Source organism: Callorhinchus milii, unplaced genomic scaffold (genome assembly GCF_018977255.1).
Source record: "Callorhinchus milii isolate IMCB2004 unplaced genomic scaffold, IMCB_Cmil_1.0 Scaffold15, whole genome shotgun sequence".
Classification (NCBI taxonomy): Eukaryota; Metazoa; Chordata; class Chondrichthyes; order Chimaeriformes; family Callorhinchidae; genus Callorhinchus; species Callorhinchus milii.
The window spans coordinates 13,397,624-13,415,116 of NW_024704756.1; the positions used below are offsets into that span (position 1 = coordinate 13,397,624).

General features: G+C 40.4%; 1 protein-coding gene across 7 annotated transcripts in view; it reads left to right on the forward strand.

Annotated features, from left to right (window-relative positions):
* The first annotated feature begins 9,074 nt into the window (after window positions 1-9,074).
* LOC103178359 (CD99 molecule-like 2) overlaps window positions 9,075-17,493 on the forward strand; it is a 36,461-nt gene continuing 28,042 nt past the window's right edge. For all 7 annotated transcript variants that reach the window (XM_042340601.1, XM_042340604.1, XM_042340602.1 and 4 more), the window contains exon 1: window positions 9,075-9,157. In XM_042340601.1, coding sequence (XP_042196535.1) covers window positions 9,097-9,157 — 61 coding nt within the window. In that variant the 5' untranslated portion in view covers window positions 9,075-9,096. The remainder of the gene's footprint in view (window positions 9,158-17,493) is intronic.

Genomic DNA, 17,493 nt, shown 5'->3' on the forward strand with positions numbered 1-17,493 from the left:
ACAATGAGAAATAGAAGGTTATTCCTCTCTACAACAGTACGACTGAGCTTAGAACAATGTACTTAAAAGTCAGCATTAGTTTGTGCTGTTTACAAAGCAGAACAACTCAGTTTCAGGTTTTCAAATTACCTTGTCAGAGTTTCCGCCAGATTAAGAAAAATAGAGCAATCTTTGAAAATAAAGGAAAGGTATAACAGAACAATAATGATCCTGCATTTGATATAACACCTTAGCATATCTTCGAGACATTGCAAATCGCTTCACAGAATACTCTGTAAAATGAATTGACTGAATATTGTGAGCGAAACATTTCTTAAAAGATGGTCAAGCAAGGCAGGTCTGAAACTTTTACACAAAGAATGGATGCTATGAATGAGGAGATAAGCAGATCAATCAACTAGTGAAAGTAATAGGTCAATGATAATAAATATACTTCACAACACAGCAGTTACACATCCGCAAATAAATCGTTGCTTTATACAGCATGGTTGCTTACACCTGCTTCAAAATTGATCTGAAAAAACATTGCAAACTAAACCTTTCAGTGCTGGAATTTGACCATGTACTAATACTCCATATTTGCCCAAATTACAAGCAAGTCCTGTGGTGCTCTAAGAATTCCAATAAGCTACACAGCTTATTGGAATTCTCTTCTTATTTATGATCACTTCAGCGTTAAAGGCCTGACTCTCCTCTGCATATAAAAGCAATGCTTCTTTCAAATGCATACAAAGGAAAAGGTAAAGAGCCTAAAGGGCAGCATCGCTGAGGAATGTTGCTCAACTGGTTGAGGAATAATCTCTAGCCAAATAACAAGCCCCTTCCCACCTATATCAGAGCCATGTGGATATTTTTGTTTCTGCTTTCAAAGTACAGGACTGCTGAAGGCTCACACTTCCCAGAGAAGCGAGTCTCCCCTTGGAGCAATCCCCAGTGAAGTATTATTATGTGTAGGCTGGGATTTCTAAACCCAGAACCGGCTCAAACATACCAGGGAAGGATGTAAGTCACTAGGTAAAATCCAGTTATGTCACTCTAATTCAGGACCCGTTTCCCCACCCGCCAGTTACCAATTTGTTTGGTTCAGAACATAGTTGGGCATGAAGCATCCATGTAGTATTAAATATCAGTGTCCGAGTGTGATGTATAATGTATATGAAGGTGGGGGTTGCATATATGTGTGTGTATCTGTACAAGGCTGATGTTTTGCTCTTTACATCACAGCAATGATGCTGAGGCAACCTTGATCTTGTCAGGAACATCACAATGATAAGCAGAGACACTTCATCCTCCAGAAGATATGGGACTGCTTTCAGGGCTCCAACAGAGGTAGCAATGCCACCGACAAGGACTGATCAGTGGTAACGTTTGCCACCGTCCTTCTGAAATCCTAACAGGCTTCCCCCCCCCCCCCCACACAAATACCACATTCTTAGTTATTTCATTCCTAAGTACTCGGTTTTAACCAATTCTGCTCGGAGTACTTGCCCCGGTATTCCTAACTAAACTCTCGCCACACCACACTGCACCGCACCTCCAAGATTTCTCAGCAGAAGACGCCCACAAACTCTTGAGGCAGCCAAGCTCTGCTGGGCAATCAGCAGCGTTTTTCAATGCATAATCTGCCCACAGAGGTGGCTAACAATTTAATACTGTTAATGCTAAATACGACGTCCACTAAGTGGTAGGGGGGACATCAAAACTCAGAACTTACCCTCAAGGAGGGAGGAAATACTGGAGGTTGCTCACTTTCTAGCAGCCAATTGCAAAACAGAGTTGGTCGATTTCCAAGAGCAGTGGACTGAATTCATTACTGCAAGTGGCTATTGAGGCAGAATCAATACTAGCATTCAAAAGGAATGAGATAAGCACTTGAGCAGTAATAATACTGAGTGATGTGCGAATGTAGGGAAAGATCCTTTTTTCAAAAAAACAGGTGATTCAGTAAATCGGTAGGACAAACACGATGGGCCGAATTGCCCTTCTGTGCTGAAAATTTCTATGTTTCTAACAGGTTTCCTATGTCCCATGATAGTTGGCTGGTAAGCGGTGCAATAGACCACAAGTAAAGGGAAGAGAACCAAACCAAAAAAATGGGTCTTGAAATGTAATAAAGCCTTTCAGCCATTTGGACACTCTCCAATTATTCCTTCTTTTCTGGAAGTGAAAGCCTGTGCTGGGGTACATTTAATAAGCAGCACTGATCTTCCAGCACCTCACCGCTGGTACCTATCGAGAGCTTATCTGACTGTGAGGAGTAGCCAGCCATTTTGTACTCATTGAAGCAAAGCCACAATTTTGTACCATCCCTGCCATGACAAACATAAGCAGGCAGATTCCAGGCAGAGGGCGAAACCTTGGGCAAGTTTCCTTACTCCACACAGAGCCTAATAATAATCCCTCCAAAACCAAAAGCAGTAATAAAAAAATTGGTCTTTTCAATCTAAGACTGTTTGTGGGACATTGCTGTACGCAATTGGCTGCCGCGTTCGCCCACAAATATACAGTCAATTCACTTTACAGTGTCTTCTGTGAAGCGCTTTGGGACATCCTCCCGACGTGAAAAGCGCTATATCAAATGCAAGGATTATTATTATTATTATTATAATAATCCTTGCATTTGATAGAGCACTTTATCACATCATTCAAAACATCTCACAAGCTCTTCACAGGATTTATTGTAAAGTGTAGTGACTCTGTTTTATAAGCGAATGTCCCACAAGCAGGTCTGACCAAGTGAACGATTTGTTTTATTTGGTGGATTTGTTGTCCAGGACACTGTGAGGAACTTTTTTCTCTTTTCAAATCGTGCCATGCGATCCTTAACGTCCTCTTGAACAGGCAGACGGGACCTTGGATTAACATCTCATCTGAAGGATAGGAACAGATTCACTTTATTGATTTAGTTGCTGATGTACAGCTATTGCCCAGTGGATTCTAAATTTTACAGACACAGTTGTCATTCTTGATGGATACTGTATAAATCTCCGAGGTGAATCTGCCACCTTGTGTGGAGGTTATCCTTAAAAATGTATTGTAACCAGTAAACCTGTTCTGATATCATTCCAAAACCAGAAAGCCCAGTGGATTTTGATGAGAACCATACTGATGAAACATACGTATTTCATTATGAATTTGAAAATGATGTAAACAGTTGTGCTTTGGAGGTATTGGCAGTGTCGGAGTTAACATAAAAATCTCGCTGTATTACAGATTTGCATTGCTGATGGCTTACTTAATGGAGAATCGGTAGATGGTGCTATAGATTCTAACTCACAAATGGTAGCTGATTAATTTTAAACAATGCAATTTTCACCTGCATTGTTCCATCAGGACACTCCCTTCAAATTACTAAATCCAGTTGCGCACTGGTCGGAGCTTCATCGAAATAGTATTTCTCGTCATTTGAAGAAAGCCTTCGCTCAAATCACTATTTCTTTTGTAAATTTGGAGTAATTCGGCTTGGCAGTAATGTTGCTTTCTTTGTTTGAATCGCAAGCTGAAAAATAGGGTGGGAATATTCAGTGCCAGCTGATGTGGAATTTTCTTCCAGCCTTCCTCTGCTTATTGGCTTTAATAACTATTCATGACTCGCCTGTGCATATTGGAATGTTCAGGTCTATACTTCTGTGAATTTTGTATGTTGCTCGAGGAACGTGTTAAAAGTGTGACTGTAAGCACAGAATGTAAAAGCTGTATTATTTCCTCCTGTATCTCTTGGGGGCAGTGACACATTTGATTGTACTTAAAACGCGTCTTTCACCACTCCTCAGTTTATTCTTTTGCAATTTCAGAAAAAAAATCGTTGTATCTATTACAAATCTCTCGTCTTGATTCAGCAAGGGAATAAGTGTTCCACCGTAGGGCAAAAATGTTGGTCTTAAATGTATGCTTTTGGTTCAGTTTCCGTTAGTCAAAAAGCAAAATCAACAGCAGGACGAAAGAATCGCTGATGTACCAGATGTTGACCATCTCGGCCCTTCTTGCATTAGCTGTGGCACCAGTGACCTGTAAGGAGAGGAAATTTAAAAGCCATCTGCCTTCTCGTAATTATTACCTTTTTTTGGGCCAGTGAATGTGGAACCCATCACAATGCTTAAAAGGAATTGGAACCAGACAGAGTACAAAATACCTCATACACATGAACATTTCTCTGTGTCTGGAAAGGATTGTGCACTCTCCCTGGAGGGACAGGCACACCCTGTTTACCTAATTCCAGGGAGTATTAACCACAGGCTGGCCAGAGCCAAGGCTTGTGCATTGCTTAGGATGTGAGCTGGGGTACTGCTGAAGTTTAACCAGTTAAAAACACATAGTGATAATTATCACTCATAGCTGGAAGGTGCATTAGGTGTGTTGAATCTACAGTGCTTTACTGATGTTCTTCTGATCCACTTATCCATAGAGTTTCTGAGAATTATGCAACGGAGAAGATAATCCTCTGCTCTTACTCTCTCCCCCCAGCCCCTCCTACCCACTGAAACAAGCCTCTTCTGAATGCTCACTAAGAAATACTGTGATGCTCTGTAACCAACCTCTAGGAGGTTCAAGAGCATCGTGAGTTGATCACGCTCCAATGTAATGCTGGGGGAGCAATGATTGTCTGAGGTACCGTCCTTTGGGTGATCCATTAAACTGAGGTCTGGTCTGCCTGTTCAGTGGATACTAAAACTTGCAAGGCACTATTTGGAAATAGAAGGGAGTTCTGGCCAACAATCACCTAGATAAAATTGGTCATTTACTTCATGGCTGTTTATGGGACATTGCTGTGTGCAAAATTGGCTATCATGTTTGCCTACAAATGCAGTCACTACACTTTACAGTAATTCCTGTGAAACGCTTTGAGACATCTTGACAACATGTTGAGGTGCTATTTCAAATGCAAGGATTACTATTATTATTACTAATGAACCAAACAATGCATTACCATCCTCGCCGTGTCTCTGAGTTTGCCATCTGTCTGTGCATCAACACGGAGTGTTTTTTACATTTACTGATAATGCCTCCAACTGAAACTGTCCTGTGTACTGCTCCACCTCAATAAAGATTGTATGGAGGTTTTTAGGCACTGAAGGGGAGGGGGGAGCAATTAATAATTATTCAAATTCGAATTTTGCTTTCATGTAATTCAATTAAAGCCAAAGTACCAACCCTATTTGCAAATAAATCACTGTGACCAGTCAAGGTTATCGTGTCCTAGTATCAGGCAGATGCCTTTGTTTTTTGTCATTTCAGATCAAAGGGCATTATCCTGCTGCGTTCAATAAATGCAGTGAACCTTCAGATCTGTGCTTATGAAGGGAGATTCCAAGCACAGTATAAGTGCACATTGAATCATTATACTGAGGATTCAGAACTGAATAGCCCTCAAAGAGGTGTTAGAAGTCTAAAGTAAAGTGAATTGCAATTGATGAATTAAATTGCCTTCAGAAACAAACGGATAGCCATGAACAATGGACGTGATGTCTGACAAACATTGCAGTGCGTTTCTATGATGATTTTCAAGTTTACAGTTTCAGACAAAAGGTGGTGCCTAATAATAATAATCCTTGCATTTGATATGGAACCTTATCCCGTCGCCAAAACATGTTAAAGCAAGGGATACTGTGGGATATGGACAGTGTTAAAAACAAAGTAGGGTTTGGATTTCAAAGAGTTACACTTAGTGTTCTATTTTGGTAGAAAGATTTAATTGTAAGAGGGACAGTTGGATTCTGCTTGTTAACTATTCAGAGAAGCTGTATCTAAGAGTGCAAGGTTCGTGCAGCAAATGGAGTGATGTGAATGGTTTCCAAGCTTAGAGTGAAAAGACGGGTATAGATAAAGCAATTCTCTGTCAAACAGGCAACGGTAAACGAAAAACTGTAGATGTTTTAAGAAGACTGAGGCGTGTAAACTCTCTCACATTTTGCGTGGGACCTTTTTTTATATTACGCTGTAAATAAAGTTTAGTGTATATACCGTATTTTTTTAAAATCGGTAAACATTTGCTGTCAATGTCTTTAAATGTGATTGTGTTATATGTAAAGTACAGTCCAGTGCACAGAAATAATTGGTATGGGAGCTAATTATTAACATCTCGTTATGTTGATTTGCATAGACACAGAATCCAAGCTCGCAGGAGAGAAGTACCCACTTGCGAAGTCTGGGTAGAAGGTCATGTGAGGTTAGAGTACTGACAACCCTGAAAAATTGAATTGAAAAACTAAAACACTGGTAAAAATTCAATCTGAATTCTGTCCTAAATGGTTTGTTTTTCTACATATAGTGTGAATACATATTAAGTACAGTATTCGTATTTTGCTCATACCTGTACTCCTAATTCAAACAATGGCAGAAACCTTACATTTTCTTCTCAGCTTCTGCAGATTTTGAGAGATAATGAACTCCTAGCCAAAGGGGCAAGAATGTTTTCTATGAATGAAAGCTACGTTATTGTTGTCAATGCCTTTTCGTGGGGGATAATAGCTATTCAATATGCTTCCCCTTTTGTTCTCGTTTCTGCGCAGTTGATTGTTTGTGTAACTTGCTTGATTTGTCAAACGTTTTCCTGTTTTGTCGTATCTTTTGTGATGCGAACACAGAGAGATGAATCATAAAACCTGGTACTTTTGCTGGTTTCTCATTGCTCACATTTAAATTGCAACACCATCATTGTATGTCTCCACGTTTAAAACGTAATAAGTCACTGTGTGTGACAAGCCTATCACCCTCATTCTTGCCCGGCTCATCCTACCCTTTAAATCCTCCCATGGTCTAACATCTGTAACCCTCCTGCCTTTGCGGGGTTAGAGTAAAAATAAACTTATTTGTAAAAGTCAAATCTCTTCTCGCTGTAGATTTTAACATTGGGAAGGCTGGACGAGGCACAATGTCCTATTCCTGCCTGTTCCCGTGAGTCAAATCAGGGGATAAAGTGCAACGAATCAGCTAGCATTCACTCAAGGGTCACTGCTCTCTGGATATACTGAGAATCAGGTGACAAATAGCTGCCGGGGGCACTCAGATCATTTACTCAGAACTGCAACGCCACTGGCCGCAGTAAAGAAACACATTTGACGAGATGAAGCGGTGCTAATTATTACGATACACTGCGGAACAACTTGGCTGTGTGCCTGGGTGCTTCACTTGGTTGGAAGCAATTAAGAAAAATGTCACAGCTTTCATTCACAAAGGGGTTAATATTGGATCCCTTCCCACTTGGGCAGGAGACAAAGCAGAGGGATAGATGCCTGTTCGTCCCCTCCCGTTTCCATGTTTATTTTTCGACAGGCAGCCTCAGCCCAGACCTTCAGAAGCAATCAAATTGTCATTGAGGTACACAGAGAGCAGGCAAGACATATGGCGGACTTCTCAAGCGGGTCCTGCTGTTGGCTCGTTGGCGGACTCCGCCACTGTGAAGCGCTCTGGGATCTTACCTCGCGTGAGGTTCGCTATATAAATGCAAGTTGTGGTTGTTGTTCTTGTACTCAAAGTCTTGTTATGCCCCCTGTACTGAATACAATTAAGTGCTGTACTTCTAAATACAATCATCATCATTCTTCTACATGTTTCAGTTGTTGGTCAGTGGTATGTAGATAGAGAGAGAAAATCAGGGTAACAGGACTTTGTGGATACCCTGGAGATGTAAAGGTTGTATCAGGATTGCTGGGTCCAGTGAATATATAATAATAATAATAATCCTTGCATTTGATAGAGCTCCTTATCACGTTTTCGACACGTCTCAAAGCGCTTCATAGAAAACACTACAAAGTGTACTTTGCGGGTGAAACGGGGCAGCCAATTGCGCACAGCCAGCAGCGTCCCACAAACAGTCGTGGAATGAGAGACCAAATTATTATTTATTTATTTACTTTGAAGGAATTATTACCCTTTCGATATATATCCTTCCACGACTGACAGGGAAGGAGGGGGAGACAATGGTAAAGAACCCTTTCAATGGACACAGCGTTAAAGCGATGCAGTGGCAGCTGTAAGCGACAAGACACACCAGTGGCCAACACGCGACATTACTTGAAAATAAAAATGCAATGGGAGACGCTCAAAGGAAATCATCAAGACAATTTCGCTGATAGTATACCGATGGGCTGGAGAGGGGTCGGGGGTGCATTTAATCGCCTCTGTGCATTGTGACCTTGAACAAGTACAAGTATGTGTCCGTGTGTTTATATCATTTCACAAAATCAGTACCGACCGTGAAATCACACCAAACCAACGATATGTTTTTGGTGCTGTTTTTTTTAAAAAAAAACACACAAAAATCAGTCACCATTTCCTGCTGATTTATAAAAAAAAACACATCTGTGAAATCTGCCCAGTGGGAGATGGGGGAGAAACTCAAGCCAGGACAAATTTTTTTTGATTGATTGATTGATTGATTGATATATACACACATATATATATATATATATTTGTTAGGAAAAAAAAGGTGGGGACAAAAAAGGGGACAAGAGGGTAGAGAAGAAAAAGTAGAGGAGAACAGAACAGTGGGAGTTGGGAGTGAGCAGCTGCAGAGTAGAGTTGCTGTGGATGGGTGGGGGAGGGGGTGGGGGGGGTGGGGGTGTGGGTGGGGGTGAGTGAGTGAGTGAGTGAGTGAGGGTGGGGTGAGCAGAGGGGCGGTGCTGTTTGCTATTCCCACTGATGCGATCGATGCCTTTTTTTTTGTTTGCTCCCGAAACCCGACGTGCAGACAGACGCTCTTTTTCTCTCTCTCTCTCTCTCTCTCTCTCACGCGTCATTAGTGTCAGATTGCTGGGGAGTGAGTAGCAGAGCTGAGAGCTGCAGCTGTCTGCTCTGCTCTGCTCTGCTCTAACCCGGGCTATTCCTCTCCATCTGACACTTTGCAGAGCAACAACAACTAGGAAGGCACTCCCCACCCATTCCACCCCTCCCTCCCTCCCTCACTCACTCCCTCCCTCCCTCACTCCTTCACTCCAACTCACTCCCACTCCCACTCCTGATCTGCAACCTTTTGGGGTTTTTTTTTAAAAAAAATTAGTTTCACATTTTTTTTAAAAATCTTTTCATCCCCTGTATAAGCCCCCACTCCACCCCACCCCCACCCCCCCCCCCCCACCCCCACCAACAAATCCGACCATGGCGATTGCAGTTAGAGTTTTTCTTCTGTGCATCAGTTGTACTGTTATGACAACACGAGGTAAGGCTCTCTCTCTCTCTCTCTCTCTGTCTGTCTGTCTATATATTTTCCAGGGGAGGGGAGAGGGTGTGTGTGTGTGTGTGTGAGTGGGGGGGGTGGATGGAGGTGGAATTTCATGCTTGTTTACACGTAAGGGTTTTGCATTGAAACACACTAAGGGATTTGGACAGAGGGAGGGATGGAGGGAGGGATGGAGGGAGAAGGAGAGAGGAAGGGTCGCAGTTGCATTAGATTTACAAGCTAAACGTTTGCAAAGTGGAGGACTGGTGGTGTTCTTGGGCTTTCAGAGCCCGATGATGGCTACAGGAGAAAATTTCTGGAGCTGGGGGATTGGCAATGGGGTCTGCACCGCAAAACTGCGCATGGCATCTTCCAGCATTGCGTGCAAAACGCAGCAAGAAGCTGACAGATCATGTTTCATCGTTTGCTGCTAAAAAAAAACACACACACACCACACCACACCACACACCCATCAAGAGGGTTTGGGGCGATCGGTTTCTTTGGGGGGTTTATTCATTTGAGAAGATTGCATCGATGGGGATGTGCTTTTGATCCTGGCTTTTTAATCTTTTTTTTAAAAAAAAATCTGGACATGTATGTGTGTGTAAATGCTTTGGGATTTTATTCATTCGCAATGGGTGAGTGGGGGCGTTGACATTAATCAGCAGTCAACTGAGGTCCATCACATTGGGGGGCCAAAAAAAAAATCCTCAATTGCATGTGTTTTTTTTCCCCAATGATCAGAAAGAAAAAATGGTTCAGATTTCCAATATACACTCAAATCCGGTGTATAAAGAACCGCATTGACCTTTGGCGACTGCAGTTGTTTGGGCAGTGGATGACATAGGTCCAAAAATAACCCAAGAGGACAAAATCAAACTGCTTTTTTTTTTAAAAAAAGAAAGCCTTTGCAACGCCACAGGTTCAAGGATGAAACGCAGTTTAATTCTTTTGTCCATTGAGCAGAAAAACAGCAAACCTCTCGTTGTCTTTTTTGAGCTCATAATACTCCACTTGGAGCCCAGGGGTGAAGTGTGAATGAATCAGCAGTGTTTCTGAATCCATTTGCTTTGTCAATCCATTGCATTGCGTTTACAATGAACAAGAAATGTAATATTCCATTTTTTTTGGGGGGGGGAAATCCACATTTCAGCAGGATGTAAATGGATCAAAACAGTTGTTTTGCAATGTGCCCCCACACACACACACACACACACATACCACCACCCAAGAGATGTCAAACATAACTCAATAGAACATTTAAAAACAATAGATTGTTTGTAGGAAAAATATGAGCAATTCAAACACGTAGGATAGCTATTTGCAAAAAAAAAACAAAGAGAACCGAAGGGTTGATTCACTGATGTTTTCTGTTTTGACATTATGATGAACTTATTATGAAGTCGGAGCTTGGCTTAGGTAATAACTGCAATCCTTACATTTGATGCAACCAACGCCTTTTACATCAGGAGAACGTCTCAAACGCTTCACAGGATACTCTGAAAAGTGAAGTCACTGTATTTTGCAGGCGAATAGGACAGCCAATTTATACACATCCATGTGGCACAAACAGCCATGAAGCGAATGGCCAATTTTATTTGGGAAACTCCCTTCTCTTTTCGAATAGTGCTGTGCAATCTTTCCACCTGCAAATTGTCTATACACACCAGCGTTCCCCACCGAGAGCTTGTCTAGCTCCCAGTAGGTTTCAACGCAACCCAGAGTATTCCCTTTAGGGGTAGTAGTTATGATGGTACAGTGGGATTGAATTAATTTTGGTGTCATATCTGCACCGATTAGGCCCAAGTTCAAACACCGTGTTGTGTAAAATGTTGAGCAAGTTCACAATTGCAAATTTAATGACATTTTTTTAAAAACAAATCTGTACCAAGTTGTGGATTTCAGTCATTTTACCAACATGCTGTTTAGAGTTAAATTTATCATCACCAGCAGTAATTTAAAATCAGTTTGTTTCAGAAGGTTATCTAGCAATTAGCCTGTTTGAGGGCATAGTGTTTATTTTATATGCAGACATAAAATAAGATGATGCATTCTGCCATTCTACAATGCTTATTTTGATCAGGTTTTTATATACTATGTTGGACTATCTCCCACTCACCCCTATATTCAATACATACAGAAATGGGAACATAACCAGAATTTCTTGATGTTCCATCACATATTCCCAAATAACAATGTTGTGTTTTTATAAATTGGAAACACTTTTTTCTAGTTACAATTCAATCAAACTCTTTGTACCCCTCTCCTCTCCAAATAACAATGAGTATGCAATAAAGATGCTGACGTTTCTCAAACCTTTTTATAAATTGGTATTGCACACTCCCGGTGCCTCTTATAAATTATTTACAGAAATTGTGCACTCAATTGGATGTAATGCAGGTTATGGAGTCAGTCTCTTAGAGAGGAAGTGTGGCATTAATATTGGGATAGACCAGAGTGGGTCTGTCTATGGTTTTTTTTCCCCGTAATTTAACACTCTATGATAAACAAATCAATCTTAGAATGTTCTGAGAGTCACTTTGAATACTATTGCTTTGAACACTTTAAATCCTTCAGAGGGAGTTGAACTTTGAACGCTAGTTAAGCAGCTTTGTGATGTTCTTAGTATTTGTGCCTCTGCACAGTAATGCAAATTACAATCCATATTTATTTTAAAATGTACCTGGAGTTTTTATATGCACACAGAGTAAGATGAGGCACTCTGCAGTTTTAGAATGCTTATTTTGTTCAAGTATTTTTTTCCCCCTATATTCTGTACATACAGAAATGGAAACATGACCAGAATATTGTGGAAACTGAAATAACTTTGGGTGCAATGTTAAATTAAAAAATAAGGTAGTAAGCACGTCTCATTTTAGAGCTATTTCCAGATTCAGATTTTTTTTGTCATATTAGGAATTTGAGCACCGTTGATTTCCAATCTACTTAAACTGACAATTTGCTCTGTGCCCTAGACAAAGGAAGGTATAAAGGGAAAAATAGGATGCAATAACTCCAGCTGACTATCAGTCACCAGTGATCTGCTGTAAAGTGCAAATGTGTGGGTTTTGGAGACCAGGGCTGAATCTAGCTCAGTCCTTCCAATGCCCTTCCCCCTCCCCCACTTATATTGATTCGCCTGCTGGCCTTCGCTGGCGTCTAATTTAGCAGACGTGCCAACTGAATCAGAAAACCTTTAAATTTTTCGATAGACAAACATTCGAGATGCACTGATTCTGATGTCAGACAGAAACCGGGTATGTTTGACTGCAACATGCAGCTGTTGCAGTTTTTGATTTCCCTTGTGATTTATCACATGTTGGCTGTTGAATCTATTACATGCAATGCATTGTCTGGTCTAAGCCACTTAAATAGCTCAACTGCACATGAAGCATTTCCACTGGCTCATTTGCTCTTCCAATGAACTCTTACGTGAATGTCACTGTCAGAAATTATCTTAACCGTTAGTGTGACTTTCTCTCCCTCTCCCTCTCCCGTGCATCTCCTATCCCTTGTTAGAAGTGTTCCGATTCCTTTGTATCCCCTTCTGCTGGGTACAGGTTTTTGGACACAAGTCACCCTCTGGTTCCTCACCTTGACCTTTATTCATAGGCCATGTAGCTCATTCAAATCTGTTCCACCATTTTATTAGACCATGACATTGTTTTAATTTCATTCCCATGCCCTTTCCTCCCAAAGTGTCCATACTACTCAAATATTTGCCAAGTCTCCCCCCCCCCCCCCCCCCCCCCCTTCTTTTAGTTAATCGCATACATACCTCTGTGTCAGAACGTAGTGGATTCAAGTCTGACATTTCCCCTCTCCCCCTCTTTCCTCTTTTCCCCCTCTATTTCTTCCTCTCTCTATTCCTTGAGATGGGGTTTGGACCTGTGACCTTTTGCTCCACACGACCTGATGCTAAACCAATTAGCATTTTTACCTACTGGGACATAAAGATGCTTCGATGGTCAATGTTAAGTTTGGCTGAGTAAAATTAACAGTTCTAAAATGTTGACAATATAGGAATATTATTGTTTGTACAGTGTTATTCATCAAAGTGCTCCAATAATATGAAAGTGCTTCCACAAAGCAATAATATGAGAGTGTTCCAATAACATAAGTGCTCCCACAAAACAAACAAACTAAAAGTTTCTGAGTTTCAGTTAGCAGATTCAATGTAACCTGTGTAAATATCAGCATTCAATAAACTACTGAAAATACTATATCATCAATAGCTATTCTGTAATATAATCGTAAACTAAAACAAACACATTCAACGTCTACAGTGTTTTGCCCACAAATGTACAGTCAATTCACTTTGTGTGAATTGTGCGATTTGTATATTGTGCGAAGCCCTTTGAGACATCTCAACGATGCGATAAGAGGGTATATCAAATGCAAGGATTATCATGAGTTATCCACTATACCATATTCTCTTATTTTATGCTAAATTTTCATTTTTCTACTGAATTTCTATTTTTTTATACCTTGTTTTTTGTGAGCCTTTCCAAAGGAGGCTGGTTGACACACAGTGAAGGCCACTTGTACACAAGTTGCAGTTGTATTTCACAGCTCTTCCTAGAATTTATATACAGTCACATTAAAATAATCTATGACAGTGATTCATTACTTCTACCGTAAAGCGCTGATGCAGCAGGTTTATGACAGTATAACTGTCTTTATGGCTTGAGATATGAAAGTGAAGCTGTGAACATGAACATAATTATAGTCAGCCACTGTGTGGAGATAATTGGATATTTTTGCTTCTATATGAATATCAGGGCAAGGACATTTTACTTCATTCAATTGAGCTCCATTTTGCAATTTGACAGATCAGTAAATCTGAAGAGACTTGAATGACAAGGTTAGCATTTCTAAACTTCAGAATGCATTATTATTTAGTGAAAACAAAGAAACCTATTAAGACGAAAGCTGCTTGAACTTTCTTCAAATTTCACAAAAGGTGACAATACAACAATGACAAAGCCAGAATGGTCATCCAAAGCAGAGCAACCACATCATTACTCGTGTGTCTGGCGGCACCTTAATTTGCTTCCATCTGAAGTTCAGAGGATGTAATTTCCAAGTGAGCTATTGTGGGTTTTATCAAGTTCCTCTGGTCATACAATTTCCCACCAATGAAATACTCATCCTACAACGTTCCCCCAAACCTAATGGCTTGCATTCCATATTTGTTTTCTTTTGCTGGAAGAGTCCCATGTATTGGTCTTGATTTGACCCATGACATGTCTCCAGCAAGAGGTTCTTAGGAAAAATATGGCAGTGCACACACCTGCCTTGAGAAGACATGATTTATCATCAGAGAAACAAAATGATTAGCATGAGAACAATTGGCAATGAAAGGACTCGAGGAACAATGCATTAGAAATGCATGGATTTTTTCAGGTTCATTGTAGATGTTAAAGAAGCAAATGGATTGAACTTGATATATATATATGTATATGTATATATAGACTTGAATGGACTTGTTGATGTGCAGTGTAATCCAGGTTCAGCATTTTGAATTCCATGAGAGCAGATCATGTTGCCTCAGTTATACTCTGTGTTCTCATGTAGGATCAGCTGGTGCAGCACATGCTAAAGCAAGGAGTTTAGTCTTTTAGTCTTCAGTCAGTCGCCAGGTTGCGTTGCAATTGCAAAATGCATCAAATCACTTAACATGCTCTACACCTTGGACAGTAAAGTCCACCCATTTTGGGAACAAGTGACTCTCTGAAAGTAGTATAATGATTTTCCTTCCCTGCTCCCGAATTTACCACAAATGACTTTGAAACCTTGGTTGCCAATTGCACTCCATCCTCCTCATTTATCTCTTCCGTCTCTCACTGAATCTACCGCTTCCCTGGCTCTCCATCCTTTATCCCACTGCCACGTTTGGTGTAACCGGCATCACTCCCTCTCCCCCCATCCTCTTGTTCTGCTTCAGATGACTTGGTCGAGGGTTAGTGCTCTGAATTTCACTGCTGATAACTGCATTATAATGCAAACATTGATAGTCACCCAGAGCGCTTGGGGGCTAGAAAAAACTGAAACGGTGCTTTAAAGCAGAGTTTTGGGGCAGGCCTTTTAGTCATGGTTTCCCAAGTGTGGCAAGTGTTTTCCAAGGTTCTCGTCCCTTTAATGTTTAGCAAAGTCCTGAAGAGCTTTGTAGGTATTTGGGGTTCATGTAAGTAAGTGGTCCTTATGAAGACCAACAAGTCAGAAATAGGAAAGATGGTGAAAAGTCAGATTGGTCAATATTTTAAAAGGTCATTCAGATATTTAGTTATGGTAACCTATTTTCTGCCTTTGTAACTGACTGTTACATTTTGCTTTTAAAAGTAAAGCATTAAAGAAAGTTGATAAGGTTACATTCTCAATTAAGGGCAAGCTTCACAATTCAATTTGAAACATATCCAATGGATTATAAAGAGCTATACTAAACATTACAACAACTTTTGGCAAGGAGTCAATGATCCTTTACCTTAATGCGCCTTGGGACGTCCTCCCGATGGGAAAGGCGCTATCTAAATGCAATTTGTTGTTGTTATTGCAATTATAAAGTAAAAGCATTGTCCTCTGTGGGACTGCGCTCTGAAACGCTACCCTGTGTGAGGGGTGCTATATAAATGCAAGTTGTTGTTGTTCACTGCACTGCCGGCTGATACCCTTTTACAATACAGTATGACATGCTAGTCTCAAGCACACATATGACTGAGAGACACACTAAAAGCATCATTAAGTTAACTTTTTCGACTCATGTGCCCAATACATATCCCCAGCAGAATCTGCTTACAACACATGTAGTTGGATTTGCAAGTAATGACAGTGATATTGATTTATGCATAAGACACAAGATGAAGGGATGCATACATATTTAATGCAATGTGCTTGGAACTAGCTTCACTACCAGAATTTCAATTAGGGCAAAGGAGCATCAATACAGAAATATTTTAAATTGCTTATTGGGGATCACTTAAAAAATGTTGTGATGTATCAATAATCTCATTAATTCTCATTTGCATGGATGTTTACACTTTATTTTGCCTAGAGCTGAGTTATCATAGTTTTAACCTATTTTCTGATGCACAGAATTTTAAGAAATCAGGACCATAATGGGAAAATGAAGCACTGAGCTTAACACAACATACAGTCAAATCATTTTACAGTATATTTCTCCAAAGCGCTTTGAAATGTCTCAGTGATGTGCTAAGGCGCTATATCACATGCAAGGATTATTATTCTTATATACTTTTTTATCATATTGGTGGAAAATACTGCTGAGGTTTCTTGCCGTACATGTATCCAGGTTACCTTTGGCTGAAGGTACTGAGATGACTTGTTTCCCATATTCCACCACCTCCACCAGGGCTGCTCTGAACTGACCTCAAAAAGACTCTCCTCACAGAGAGCAAATAGGTTGACCTCCACTTGACATCTTTCTCAAAGTGATATGACTGGGACCAGGAACCAACAGCCTGACCTGGTCATCATGCTATGTAATGTGTCTGAATGGTTGGTTTACTGTGAGGATGCAGTCACATGAAATCAGTACTGAGTTGCAGCAACAACAACAACAGCAGCAGCAGCAATTTGCATTTATATAGCGCCCTTCACACCGGACAGCATCCCAGAGTGCAATCCAAAGTGACGCGTTTCAAATACCACTGGCAAGATTAGTCATGAAGAGTTACAAAGTCATTTTCCTGGCTATAGTACAACAACGTTTCTGGTTTGAAACATTTTTTATGAATCTGTATTGTTGCTTTTATTTGTTTGAAAGTATTTGATGAACACAGGGCAATGTTGAACTCCTGTCTGTTTTATAAACAAAATCTGACAGTGTACCTCTATTGTTTCAAGGCTTTGATCACAGAGTACAAGAGAGATCTCCATTGATCTTTTTAAAATTTGCTCAGTCCTTGTATCTGAGATGCTATAAAACCACTTATAAATTTTGGCATCTTGAAATGCATTCCTCCCACCACTCTCTCATTTGTTTTCAAAAAAAAAGTTTCTTTGATCACAGAATACACAAGAACAGTAAATTGCTTCAGTTTATCTTTGTGGTTCTCATTGAAGTAATAAGATTATTATTTTTCAGAACTTGGTTGGAACCCAGTTTGAAACAGTATTATGTATCTGAGTCGTTGCATGTGGTGGTTTGGCTATAGCCACCGCTCACAAACTGAGGTCTTCTTTTAAACTACTGCTACTATTTGGCTGCACAGTTCGACATGAGGTTACACACTGTGCAGTAATGGGCGTCACATCAGATTGAATTAGTTGGCATAAAATTAAGTATTGTTATCTGCAAATCGCAAAACCAGTGAACA